Source organism: Phocoena sinus, chromosome 7 (assembly GCF_008692025.1).
Source record: "Phocoena sinus isolate mPhoSin1 chromosome 7, mPhoSin1.pri, whole genome shotgun sequence".
NCBI lineage: Eukaryota > Metazoa > Chordata > Mammalia > Artiodactyla > Phocoenidae > Phocoena > Phocoena sinus.
Window position 1 is genome coordinate 73,334,301 of NC_045769.1, and position 14,311 is coordinate 73,348,611.

Genomic DNA, 14,311 nt, shown 5'->3' on the forward strand with positions numbered 1-14,311 from the left:
CCCCCAAATCCTCTCCATTGTTAGGGTGACCCCATGCCCATCTCCCTCCTTCCAGAGCCTGCGCTACCCCCTCCCCCCAGTACCTACATTACCCCCTTCCCCAGTGCCTACATTACTCAACTTTGTCCCTCCCCTTTCACCGTCCTGGGTTATTCCCCAATTCCCCTCCGTTCAGGGTCCAGAGCTCCCCCCTCCCATCCTCTCCAGGGTTCTGGGTTATCCACCCTTCCCCTCCCTGCCTAGGTCCTGGGTTGCCCCCTCCATCCAGGATCCTGGATCACCTCTCCCCACCTCATTCTGGGTTATCCCCTCCCTCATATCCTCTAAGGTCCTGGGTTACCCCTCTTTCATGCTTTCAAAGGACAACCAAGAACTTCTACCTTGTTTAGGACTGACAGAAGCCTGGATTTCCACCAATCTTATTATACTTTCCTAAGGCAAACACCAGCAGAGGAAGGAATGCCTGGACAAGGATTTTCCAACAGCAGTACTGGTGAGGGGCTCGGGACCTCCATAAAAATCAGGTATCTTCAGTGTACAAGAGAAGTCACTTGCTTTTCTCTACAAGACACATTTAGTAAACTCCTTCACGCAAATTCTCCACAGGCCCCAACAAGCAGGAGACCGAGTCTTTTCTTTCCAGTCTCTCACCTGAATTCTGTCCTGAGATGTACCTAACCTGTGTGAAGGCCAAACTCAATCCAGTAAGTCTCAAGCATTCTTTAAATTCTTACCAAACAATAGCCCTCCTCTCTCCAAAAGACCTAAGGTGAAATCTGAATAAACAAAGGGTTATTTTTAAATCAACAACAAGGCATCCTGTCGCCTGACCTGCACGCAGTGAGTTCTGGGGTGGCTTTGGGTGTGATGAGCTCTGCTGTCCGTGGTCCCTGCAATGAGAGCAGGAGGACACCTCACCCCCAGAAGGACAGGCAGAGCCTCAGAGTGGAAACTGAAGCAGCTGTATGGAGACGACAAGAGGGAAACTTTTAAGACGTCAAGGACGAAGTACAACTCATTACCTGGCTTCCTGGCCCCCGTAAGGAAACAGATGTGAGGACCCCTCCCCCAAGACTCGCCTGGAAATGCCCACACCCCAGCTGACAGGCTGGGCCTGAGACTCAAGTCCCATCCAGAATTCCGTGCAGAATTAGAGAAGAGTGAGTGACCTGTGATCAGCATGCATGCTGGACTAAACTGCCTGTGTGAACTATGACGATGGAGGGCCACGCAGCTAAATACTGGGGAGAAAACTTCAGCCCTTCTTAGAAAGAGAGGAAAATACGGCGTTGTTAACAGCTTTGGCGATAAAAACATAGTGTTTACAATGATTCAACTTCTTTGGAAAGTATTTACCAACTAAAAGAGCGTGGACAACATAAAAGAACACTTGGCATGAAACATTTCCGTCAGACGTCTACCTCCCTCTGACGGACGGGGCCTCTCAGGTCAGAAATTAGGGAAGGGCAGCCCTTGGGAGCAGTCGTATGGCAGGCGGGACAGCGTCCTGTCCGTTTGTGAAGCCCACGGCTCCAGGCCTGCTGCAGACCAGCTGTGAAGCAGTGAGAAGGATTTCCGAGGGACAACAGTGTGAGGGCGCGGCACATCGGGGGAGTGGGCAGTCGGGCTGGTGATGCAGGGAGGGAGATGTTATGGACACACAGAAGGGGCTGGCACGGTCCATCCTGGCCTGTCACCCGTGCCCACACCACGTGTGGCTGCTAATAGCTGGGGGTTCCAAAAGATGTAACCCAGCACCCAGCCACACTGATGACTGGGATGAAGGCATCTCAGCCAGCCTGGAATCCAGCAAGACACAAAGACACCAGAGGATTGGGTCCCGATGAGCAACTGGGCTCCTTACCTCTCCCCTCCAACAACACAATTTCTCCCAAATTATTCTGCAAAGAGAGTGTCACCTACCCTAAAAGTTACCTAGCTTTGTTTTCTCTAAACCCGCTGGTCCACTCATTCAACACCTATGGGACGAGCACCAGGGAAGATCAGTGGCTAGCGGCTACCTGGCTGGACAGCACGGAAAGCAAGCATTTCCATCACCACAGGAAGCTCTACTGGACAACACGAGACCAGACACAGTGACCACACACAGAGGTGAGCACAAGAGACCTGGAAAGTTCTGCCCTCCTGAAGCCCACAATTTGGGGACGACAAGCTTGCATCAAATAAGCAACACCAACGATCGAATTTATCAGTGCTAAGTACTACGAAGGGAACTGCAAGGTGACCCCAAGGGGCCGGGGCTGGGAAGTCTTTGCTTACAAGACAGGCAAACTTGCTGAAACAGAAGGGCCTTTATGCCCCTGTAAAGAGCGTGAAGTTCTGCCCAGAGACAGACAACAGGCTCACAGACTTGACAGTGGCCTAGAGTTTGGAAGCACAGTTCCTCTGACAATTCACGACACCGTGAGTCACCAGTTAAGCATTTCTGATCATTCCAGGTTGGGCAGATTCCCATCACACACTGACAAGGAAACAGTAACTCGGTTAGGTCAAGACTTCGTGGGAGCCAGTACTTGCTTGTTATGGCTGTGGAATGCCTGAAACAGAGATAACGCAAGCATCTGATGCGTTCTTGTCATGGTTCAGGCTGCCCGGAAACCACGGGATCAAGGCTGTCCGACCCAGAGTGTGAACGTCACAAGCTAAGGGTCTCGGCTGCCTCGCGGGCAGAGCTGCTTGGTGGAGATGCACCCCAAGCCCACTGCGCTGTAGCTCCGAGCTTTCTCCTTACTCCCCGCCTCCACCTGAGTGTCACACTCCTTCAACTGCGTGAGCCCGCGGAGAAGCGCTAAAGAGCTACGGGACTGATTTTGGAAGGGCTGGATCTAGACATCAAACAGACGTAAAAAGCAAATGGCTCCAAATGCTGGTGGAAAGGGAAACTTACATAAGTTAGGCCCTCTGCTCTCCAAAACCAGCAGACATACAGGCATAACTCATCTAATTGCACTTTGCAGATAGTGCCTTTGCTTACTTTGTGCCCCGGTGTCATGTTTTGGTAATTCTTGCAGTATTTAAAAACTTTTAATTATTATTATATACTCGTTGTGGTGATCTGTGATCAGTGATCTTTGATGTTATTATTGCAAAAAGATGTACAACACACCGAAGGCTCAGATGATGGTGAGCATTTCTTTAGCAATAAAGTATTTTTCAATTAAGGTATATACATTTTTTAAAGACATAAAGCTATTACACACTTAATAGACTACAGTACAGTGTAAACGTAACTTACGTGCGCTGGGAAACCAAAAAATTTGTGTGACTCACTTGTACTGTGCCATTCACTTTATTACAGCGGTCTGGAACCAAAGTCACCATATATCGCCAAGGCACATCTGTATTCTGCAACTTTTCTTAAAACTCTGAGTTTACTGTAATAAACCCCAAAGTAAACATTGTTCCCATTTTAGATGAATGCCTTAAAAATCTACTCTATACACTGTCTTGTCTCTTTATACCTAAGGCAGGAGCCACCCCCCTTTCGGGACACTGTTTGGTGACTCCAGGTCATCAGCAGGGAGATGCTCAGGGCACTGAAGACACACAACTGAACCTACTGCCATCACCTCCACACAGATGGGCCTGGGTGACAGGGGGCCTCCCGTGGGGCTGGCCCCCTGTGCTCCCTCCTCCTCGGCTGTCCGCTGTCATTATCTATCACCGATGAACTGCTGCCTTCCAGTCGGCAACAGGCATGAAAACCCCACTTGTGCAACACACAGCAGCTCCCCCGGGATTGCAAGGGTCCCTCCCAGCAGAAAAGTGGAGGAGGACTTTGCGCACTGATTTAGAGCTCCCACCTCCTGGACGTGGCTGGGAGAGGACAGACGGGCGGGTAGCTGTGCTCCAAACTGGGCGGCGTAGTGCTGCACGGAAACCAACGGGCCCTTCAAAGATGGGCAGGTGAGCCAAGAACACACCCCGGAGACCCTCTCTTGGAGCCCCATCAGCTGGCTTTTTTTTTTTTTTTTTGCGGTTCACGGGCCTCTCACTGTTGTGGCCTCTCCCGTTGCAGAGCACAGGCTCCGGATGCGCAGGCTCAGCGGCCATGGCTCACGGGCCCAGCCGCTCCGCGGCATGTGGGATCTTCCCGGACCGGGGCACGAACCCGTGTCCCCTGCATCGGCAGGTGGACTCTCAACCACTGCGCCACCAGGGAAGCCCGTCATCAGCTGGCATTTTAAAGCCAAGCTGTCCATGGCTAACCTACACTGAATAGACTTGTATGAACTCACACAGGGTCAAACAGAAATAAGGAACTGCATTATTCACACACAGCGTCTGGCTGTCCCGTCACCTGCCCACACCCCAGACACGGTCACTCCTGGGATCCTACCCTCTCACTGTGGTTGGAGAAAGACAAGCTCCATCCTAGAGTGCCTTAGACACAAAGCACCACTGACCACACCCAGGAAAGAGGATCAAACAAACCAGGAAGCCAAACAATCGCTTTCACTCTGAGGGTCCCCAGCAATTAGGAAGAGTGCACAGAGCAGCTGCTGGGGACCCACCAGCTGGCGGCTTAGTGAGAACAGGATTATGAGCTGACCCATCCACTCAGGCTGTCATCAGCACTGGGGCCTTCTCTTCCAGAAGGCATTTGGGGTCAGGTAGTGTGGACCCTATGTGGCCAAATCCCAAACACACACCTCACAATCTGGGCAATGCAGCAGACGCTCGTGCAAAGCCCCATTATTTGCAGATGTTTTCTCATCTAAAACCTCCTCCTCAAGATTTCAAAGTATTCCTCTGGCAACCACAGACCTGGAAATCAGGAGGGTTTGTGGTAGCCGACATTGGTGGACATTTTTGAAGGAACACAGGAGAAAGGTATCAGAGAGAAAAACGCGGAGCAGGCAAGATTGGTTTTACTGACATGCAGCCACAGAGCGCTGCTGGGGCCTCGAAGCCCGAGAAATAGTGCTCAGCTTTCTCTCGGTTTAAATTTTTTCAAAAGTCTCTCAAAGGCTTGCCTGAGTTAATTCACGCTTAATGCCTGCTGAGGGAAGATGTGACCTGCTTCTCAGGCTGCAAAGTGGTCTGAAGGTTATGCATGAGGCTTTGGAAGGGAGAGGCTGAACTATTACTCATCCTTTCATTGAGGCTGATGGGCGTCTGTAGTTTCTCTTACGTGCTTCTTTAGCCTGCAACCTAGCAGATTCTCAAGGGGGAAGGGAGGGAGGTGGTTACTGAAATTCAGGACTCATCATCTCCAGACAAAACAGACTGCTCACACAGAGCCCTCAAATGAAGCCCTTCTCTGCTTCTCTGGACTTTTTTTTCCAGGAAGAAAACTCAACTCTAATATTAAAGATTGGAGATTCTTATCTGAGCTAAGCGAGGGCTGTCACTGTACTGCTTCTAGCACTGACCCTCATCATCATCACCAGCTCCTCTCGTTACTGGCGCTGTCAGGCCGGCACTTGAGACAGCTTCTCACAGTGCTTCTCTATTTGTCCTGAAGCCACGAAACCACCTGGGTGCCCTGTTAGGAAAGGGGAGTCTTGGATTCACCCTAGACCTAATGAATCAGAATTTCTAGGCTCAACTGCCCCAGGGAATCTGATCTTTGGGAACATTTGGCCAAGGTTATCTCATCTCATTTAGTCTTCACTGCAATCCTATAAAAACTTATTTACCTCATTTGACAAGGAGGCAAAGTTACCTGCCCGAAGTTGATAACCAGGCCACGGAAGGCAGGGATTCGGACCTTCTGGCTAAGCACACAGAAAGTCACGTGCTAACCTGCCCAGCTATCCTGCTGCCTGCAACACAATAGGAAGCGGTAGAAGCTTTCATTCTGTCAAATTACAGAGCAGCCCCTACTGTGGTTCAGAGAAATGGGTGGGGGAAAGACTCCAGAAGGAATTAAGGCCAGTATTTACATCCACACACGTGTACCCCAAGCATAATCCAATCCCGTTTGGGGGTCCTGTGCTCTCCCTGAACCCCAGGTCATGCCACCTCTCCTCCTGCCGGGACCTCCATGGCCCACTTCACCACAACTAGCAACTGTAAGCCCCACGTGTGTGTGTGATGGCAACCGTGGGTCGCGGGGTGAGCACCTGTGATACCCACCAGGAAACTCTGAGGCTTTTCCTAATAAGTATGAGTTAGCTGATGGACTCTGCACACTACCATTTGGCTTGTTAGGAAATAAGTGAGAAGCATTTGGAAATAAATCTCTGCAGGAGACACTGAAGTCATATACACTATGTATACACACAGGACACAGCCTGGAAATGCATATTAAACACCTTGGTTACATCTATTAAACAACAACTGCTAACAAAGTCTTACATTTCTAATACCAATTCAGTCAAAGGGAAAATTTCAAAGCAGTGTTATTTATATTAATCTGACAAGTATCCAATTCAGATGTACTCGCCCCAGGCTTCCTTCCTCCACTACAGCTCAGCACACACCCGCACACCCTTGGAAACTGACTTGTTAGCTGGTATTCAGGATTTTAAGCAGGCTCCATGAGGACTGAGTGCTACTCTCCTTCCAGGAGGCAGGCCAGGGCCTCCCTTGCTGAGCACCTTTGATTCACCTGAACGTGGGGCTGGAAGCTCCCACTCTGCTCACTCTGCATGGGCCACAGAAGACCAGGTTGGTTAGGACATGAGAAAACTCAGCAAAGCAGAAACCACTACCTTATTTGGGTATTTCTAGCTGACATTCATCACATGCACAGAAACTGCTGGTAAATCCAAAATGATTCAAATTACACTTGCTTCTAGAAAAGTTTTACTAGCCATTCGGGAAGTTTTAAAAGCTCTTGACTTCAAATGCCTTGTGATAAAATAACAATAGGACTAGATGCATCCCAAGCCATTCTTAAGACAATTAGGCCAAAATGCGGGCTAAAACCTCAAGAAGCTACTTGGCCCCAACTACAAGCAGTGGAACCATAATTACCTGTTTCTCCCCACAGTGTGTCGGTGCCATTGATGTCTATTTCATGCTCCTTTTCCAGTCCCAGCAAGCACTGGACCACCTGTCAGAAGCGGCAAGGTGATTTAATGAGTTCTCAAAGCCATATGTGCTTATTGTAGCCTATGTATCAAAGGAGAGAGTGTGTTGTTTTTTAACCATGATTATCTTATGCTGCACAAGGAGAGAAAACATGACGAAAACGGTTTTCCAGCGTAATTCGTATGCTATTCACACTTTGCCTTTGAGAAGGAGAAGAAAAAAAGACAGTGAATTTCGGCAACATTGTTCAGGATTACTAGGTACTCAGAATTCTAATGAATTCCAACATGACCCAAATATGCCAGCCTAATCAACAAAGGACAGGGGAGATCATACAAATGCAGTTTCTGCATAAGTCGCCAGAAGACGGTGACTCCCTTTTTTCACAAGGAAGGAAAACAAGGTGATGTACATACCTTTTCAGTAAAATAAAACAGTGCTGTTCCAAATTTCTCTACTGACAACATTATTCTTTTCCCTCTGTCAAAGAGCAGGCTGGGTCACAGGTGTGGAGGCAGGGGTGCTGGCCCGCGGGGAAACAGAAGTATCTGAGCCCCGAACCAGAGCCGACATCCACCCTGCCCGTGTGCAGCGGCCTCGAGCTCGCCGAAGCCATTTTCCAGTCTCTCAATCCACTCCCAACAAGGGCCCCACATCCTAGTCCTGAAAACCTGTGAATGTTACCTTACGTGGCAGGAGGGGATGTGCGGATGTGATTACGAATCTTGAAACGGGACGATTATCCTGAATTATCCAAGTGTATATTTGATATACACTTGATAAGAACACAGCTGTTTATAAGAGGGACAGGAGGAACCAGGGTCAGAGGAAGGAAGACATCAGGAGACAGGAGCCTCAGTTAGAGTGACACACTCTGAAGACAGAGGCAGGGTCACAAGCTAAGGAATAATGGTGGCTTCTAGAAGCTGCAAAAAATAGAGAAACGCTCTCCTCTCTGGAGACTCCAGAAGGAACACTGGCTTCCTGACCCAACTTAATTTCAGCCTCTGACCTCCAGAACAGGTTGTTTTAAGACACTAAAGTCTGTGGACCCTTGTTACCACAGCATGAGGAAACGAATACACCCTTCAAGTCTTTTGGTGAACAAATCCTCTCCTTGTCCATGAAACAGTTACTGGATGTACTGCAGTTGCTTTTCCACAGCTCCCCGCAGCCAGCTTTAAAACGAGCTGAGACCAAGGTCACATCCATTGTGGCTTCCCTGTGCTCCCTAAGGTGATTTTGCACATTCTGGACACACACAGATTTAGGGAACAGTTTAAAGAGGAAAAACATCTACATTCAAATAAGTGGACTTAACGTGCTCTCTCTGAATCTATGTATATGGGTATTTAAAAGTATTTATTTACATTTTTATTTTAAAGGAATTATAATAAACCCACCACATGGTAACATTTAACACATTTTTATGAAATGAGTATTTCCTTCAAGCTAAAACATATATAGATGAGTTGACTGGCATCGTTTCACATTTTTGTAAATCTCTTTTATGTCTGTATTAAGAAAAGACAGCTGCGTTTTCTTATATGCTTCTACATTCAACTTACTGCAATATATTGTGTTGGCTGAAGTAGTGTATGTGTATAGTTTTGATGTTTTAAATGCCAACGATAAGCTAGCAGTGTGTGCGTGTGTCTGCTCTAGTGTTTTAAATGCTAAAAGTCAGCCAGCTGGCTTTGCAACCAAATTTACGTTTTAGTCATTGTGGGGAAGAATCTTACCAAACACTGGCAACTCTATAACTGCTTGAAGATACGTAATACAGCGTGAGAAATACACGGAGAGAGAGGGTAAAATATTATTAAATTCACAGACACACGGGTCAGGAGATGCCGATGAATTCACTTCAAATCGAGGAATACTGACACCTACCAGAAATGAAGTGCTCTATGTAACTACGGCATGAGGTTTTCCTTCAGTGCAGGAACCACGAATGATAAGCACCCTTTCATGCTACCGGAGCACTGAAGTTCTATTTTTAAAAATCCTTCAAATACTCAAGAACAAGTTTATAATTAGGATTCCATGTGATTATTGTTAAAAGATCACAAGGACAAAAGAATGAATCAAAGGGGAAAAAGGTAGACAGCAGAGCTAGAGGGTAAAAATGGAACAAGGAAGGAAGAGGGGAAGAAACAAGGAAGAGCAGAGAATGCACACCGTGGAGGGCCTCCACGTGGGAGCAGCCAGCCCCTACCGGGCCAGCACCTGAGACTGTGGGCACTCCCCTGCGTTTTCACTCACAGGACAGGCTTGATAACAATAGAAGATTTTTACACGTGGTGAAACCCTCATTTTCTTTCATTCCTTTGGTGCATCACAAGCTAGCAACTCAGAAGAAGGTGGATGCAAAACACCAGACCCACTGGGCTACACGGGGCTCCCAGTTTCCCAGGAAGGGCCCTGGCGGCCCCACTCACCGAGCTGTGGCCCATGCTGGCGGCCGCTGTCAGTGCCTGCTGCAGGGCCTGGCTCTTCCTCAGCACGCCTGGCTGGGGTGGGCCCACGGACCACTCACAGGTCAGCAGGTAGCAGAGAATGTCGCCGTGGCCCCTCAGTGCGCTGTGGACCAGCGCGCACTGGCCTTTCTTATCCAAGTGGTCCACCTGGGCGGGGGGGAGGAACAGGGGAAGGTCACGGTTTAGCATCACTTTGTCACAGTGCCCCACACATGCTCTGCACAAACCCCATCCCACTGCAGGTGTGAGGGGATAATGTCCCAGTATGTCTCTCTGGAGAGTCTCCGTCTGAATTACTATGGTGTAATTAATGCACTATTCCAGGCCTTGAGTTCCCTCTGTACAACTAGTGATCACAAGACATCCTCCTCGCAAATGACTCAGAGCTCCAAGTTCTCTGGGAAGCAGGTAGGAGGACAGACCAAAACCTATACTTCCCAACCTTGGTAACTTGGGCAGAGTATTCGAAATCTGCTGTGACAAGCTATGACTTGGGGAGTAGAGCAGTTCTTTGCTTACTGAGACAGGAAAGCCAGCGAAAGGAAGGGATCTGGAAAACCCAGCTCTGAACAAAGAAGAGCAGGAAGGGACCCCAAGCGGCATTTTACTGGGGAAGGCAGGTGACCCAGGACATGTCAGCATGCTAAGTGTGGTGGCAAAGCCAAGAAGGCCAGCTAGCCACAAATGGGGAGTACCCAAGTGCTGCATACCCCCTAATGGTGCAAGAGGCAGCAGACAACACAGCATTCCCTGTCTAAACCTGGAAATATTAGCCTGGAAGAGGATTCAGGGTCCAGCCTTGCTTGCATACTCTGAGGATGCCCTACACCTCAACCCAGAGGCTTTTGCAAGAGCCACTACACAACCCATCCCCTCCTACAGAGCTTTCAGTTAGCCTCCGGATAAAGCCCAGCCACGATTTGGAAGTGGAAATGGAGGTGTGGTGATGAGCAGTAATGAACCCACTGGGAAGGCTTACCAGCAACATTTCCCTTCTTCCATGAGCTAAGGATGACCTGTCCCAAATGCTTTATTTTCGAGAGAAAAAACCAAAAAGACTCCCATAGTTACTATAAGCCTAATATCTTGTCGTTGAACTTTAAAGATCCTAACTATAAAGAAGAAAGACAAACATCAGTGATTTACTTCTACTGTTGTTCAAAAGTACCTTCTCCCTTCCCCAATGAAGTGCTTATAATAAACCTAAACAGAGTTTACTGTGAACTTGGCACTGTTCTCATTTAACCTCTTAACATTGATAGTCCTCGAGTAACCCCTTAACAACATAGTTACTCTGTATTGTTAACATACTGATTTACTTATGCTCACACAACAGCCCTGGGGTAGGTCCTGTTGTTATGCCCATTTTACGGATGAGAAGCCTGAGGCACACAGGCTCAACAATTTGCCCAACGTCCCAGCTGGCAGTTGGAGAAATGAGAATCTGGGGCCTTCTAGTGTTCCTGCAACCATATGCTTAAGCACATGCCTTCCAAGACCCACAGAACTCATTTTATTGGTTTTTTAAAAAAAAAAAAAAAAAGACATGAAACGGAATAAGAAGAAAGGAGAAAAAAAATCAAACATTTATATGTTTTCAACCAATCCAGTGCTGTGTTAAATTCTGTGACAAGTTCCAGGGTCACACTTGCAGGCTTTTGAAAGGATGGCCTTACTCAGGCCGCTGGTGGTCGGGAGCCTCCCCTTGGGCAGGATTAAGCAGAGTAAGAGCTTCGAACAAAACACATGGCCCCTCTCTTTCTCGGAGATGACACACACACCCACATCAGGCTACATCACACACTGTCTGGAGCCTGTAGCTCCACCTTTTCTGTTTATGTGGTGATTTCTGTTCACTGCAACTTGACAAAGCAGAGACCAAAGGGAGCTTGGCCCAGAAAATGAGAATTCTACAAGCAATGGAAGACCCCTCCCACCTTCGCCCCTGCCTCCCCCGCTGGAGAAGGCTGCTGCTTACCCTTGCCCCCTTCTTGGCCAGCAGACACACCAGCTTCGTGTGGCCGGCAGCGGCCGCGTAGCAGAGGGCAGTCATGCCGTTCTCTGACGTGCCGTCCAGGCAGGCGCCAAATTCCAGGAGCAGAGTGACCACCTCCTCGTGGCCGAGGTGAGACTGGACGCACAGGATCGGGGCGTTATTTAACACTTCAGTCCTGTAGTTCACGTTGGCCCCTCCCAAAATTAGGAGACGGCTCACCTGTTGGAGAATGTCCCCCAACAAGATTAATTTCTCACGTAGATGTCAGTCACAACAACATCTGTGGAGAAGGGTGGTATTCTTGATCCAGTGGTTCTCAAACTTGAGTGTGCATAGTATGACCTGCACTGAAAACGGACATTCTTGCCGGTGGGAATGTAAAATGGCACAGCTGCCACAGAAAACAATGTGGAGGTTTCTTAAGATCCAGCAATCCCGCTCTGGGTACATATCCAACGGAAATGAAATCAGGATCTTGGTATCTGCACTGCTGTGTACGGAAGCACTGTTCACAATAGCCAAGAGATGCAGGTGAACTAAAAGGTCAACAGATGAATGGAAAAATGTGATATGTAAATACATACAGTGGAAAATCACTCAGCCTTTAAAAGGAAGGAAATCCTGTTACATGCCACAGCATAGACGAACCTTGAGAACATGAGGGTAAGTGAACTAAGCCAGCCACAAAGAGACAAATACTATACGATTCCACTTACACGAGGGACATAAAGTAGTCAAATTCATAGAGACAGAAAGTAAAACGGTGGCTGCCAGGGGCTGGGAAAAGGGGGAAATGAGAATTGTTTAATAGGTATGGAGATTTAGTTTTATTCTGGAGACCTACTGTACAATAATGTGAAAATATTTAACACTACTGAATTCTGTCCTTAAAAATAGTTAAGATGGTACGTTTTATTTTATGTTTTTTTTTTTTTTTTTTTTAATTTTTTTTTTTTTTTGGTACGCGGGCCTCTTACTGTTGCGGCTTCTCCCGTTGCGGAGCACAGGCTCCAGACGCGCAGGCCCAGCGGCCATGGCTCACGGGCCCAGCCGCCCCGCGGCACGCAGAATCCTCCCAGACCGGGGCACGAACCCATGTCCCCCACATCACCAGGCAGACTCTCAACCACTGCGCCACCAGGGAAGCCCTATTTTATGTTTTTTTAATCACAGTTAAAAATCTAGAAATGCACATTCTCTGGAATCAGACCTCTGTATTCAGTAGGCCTGGGGTATGGCCTGGGAATGTGCCTTTTTAATGAATTCCCCCCAGGTGATACTGATGCTGTTGGTCTGGGGACCACACTTTTTTTTAATTTATTTATTTTTGGCTGCATTGGGTCGTCATTGCTGGGAAGGGGCTTTCTCTAGTTGCGGGCGAGCAGGGGCTACTCTTCGTTGCGGTGCGCGTGTTTCTCATTGCGGTAGTTTCTCTTGTTGCGGAGCACAGGCTCAGTAGTTGTGGCTCATGGGCTTAGTTGCTCCACGGCATGTGGGATCTTCCCAGACCAGGGCTCAAACCCGTGTCCCCTGCGTTGGCAGGCGGATTCCTAACCACTGCGCCACCAGCAAAGTCCCTGGGGCCCACACTTTGAAAACCGCTGTTTGATCCAAATAAAAACAGAAAATTCATTTTGGGGGGCAATGAAATAATCATCACAGGATTAAATAATTAACAGTGAGATAATAAAGCCAAAAGTGAAAGCAAATACTCTCTTTTCTGTACAAGGAATTGTACCTTCAAGAAAAAGCAGAACACGTGAAAATGTTCACAAGCTTGGGGCTGTCAGCAGCACAAGACTTACAGACAATCACCGGCTTTTTCTACTAATTACTACATCCACCACCCACTTAACTCCTTGGACCCAGATATCAAGGGAAGTTTGTTATCTGTAGGTTTTAAAATAAAATCACAGAATACCTTAGGCAAATTTCAGCTATACTAATATCTTCTTCAAATCTCCAGGTCATTGGAAAAATGACACTCCTTTAAACATCTATTAAGATGCCCACTGCGTTTCTTCTAACAGTTCCCTTCAATGGTCCCGGATCGACATCAATCACTCCCAACAGACCCTGGCCACTTCCGGGCTGCCCATTAGGTGTGAAAACCACACAGACTGAGTCTCTTATTTGACCAGAGACACATGGGATCATTAAAAGATACAGAAAGATGACAAAACACACAGAATTCAAGGTATTTCAATGATATGGTGTCCACAAGAGTAGCTGACAGAATACTTAAAAAGTGATAGAAATTATTATTCTGGTGGTGACATCACACCTCAGAAGAGCGAGACAGCATACAGACAGGTTAGAACCCAAAGTGTAAAACCTGAAGCGGTCTGGGTTGCCACTGAAGCTTGAACCCCGGGTGACCCAGCCCTTCAGCTCCTTCTGTGACCTCGTCCCCCAGCACCCTTACCCTCACTTCCCCACACCGCGACCATGCTGGGTCTAATGCTTGTCCTACAACAATGGCAAGCATGCCCTGGCCTCCTGGTCTTTCCCTCTTTCTCGTATAGTTCCCTCTGCCAGGAATAAATACCCTTTCCATAGCTACAGATGACAAAGGATCACTTCCTATAGGTCCCTGCTTCAATGCCAGGACACCAGGGAGAAGTCCTCCCATCCGATACAGAATGCCCCCAGCCCTCCCCATGCACACGCCCCCCCAACACACACACACACAGAGGCTGACCCCGTGCATGGCCATCTACTCTGCACACTCCATTTCCCGGCTCAGCCCATGGCACAAGATACTGGTTCTAAGACACAGAAGTTCACAGAGAAGAGAGGTAAACAAAGCCCCTTTATGGGTGAGGATGGCCCA

The 14,311-nt window shown here is 48.1% G+C and overlaps 1 protein-coding gene across 7 annotated transcripts in view; it reads right to left on the minus strand.

Moving 5' to 3' along the window:
* TANC1 (tetratricopeptide repeat, ankyrin repeat and coiled-coil containing 1) overlaps positions 1–14,311 on the minus strand; it is a 235,264-nt gene that overhangs the window by 24,404 nt on the left and 196,549 nt on the right. For all 7 annotated transcript variants that reach the window (XM_032636672.1, XM_032636666.1, XM_032636671.1 and 4 more), the window contains 3 exons: positions 11,461–11,697; positions 9,444–9,629; positions 6,946–7,024 (listed from right to left, as the gene is read on the minus strand). In XM_032636672.1, the coding sequence (XP_032492563.1) occupies positions 6,946–7,024; positions 9,444–9,629; positions 11,461–11,697 (502 nt within the window). The remainder of the gene's footprint in view (positions 1–6,945; positions 7,025–9,443; positions 9,630–11,460; positions 11,698–14,311) is intronic.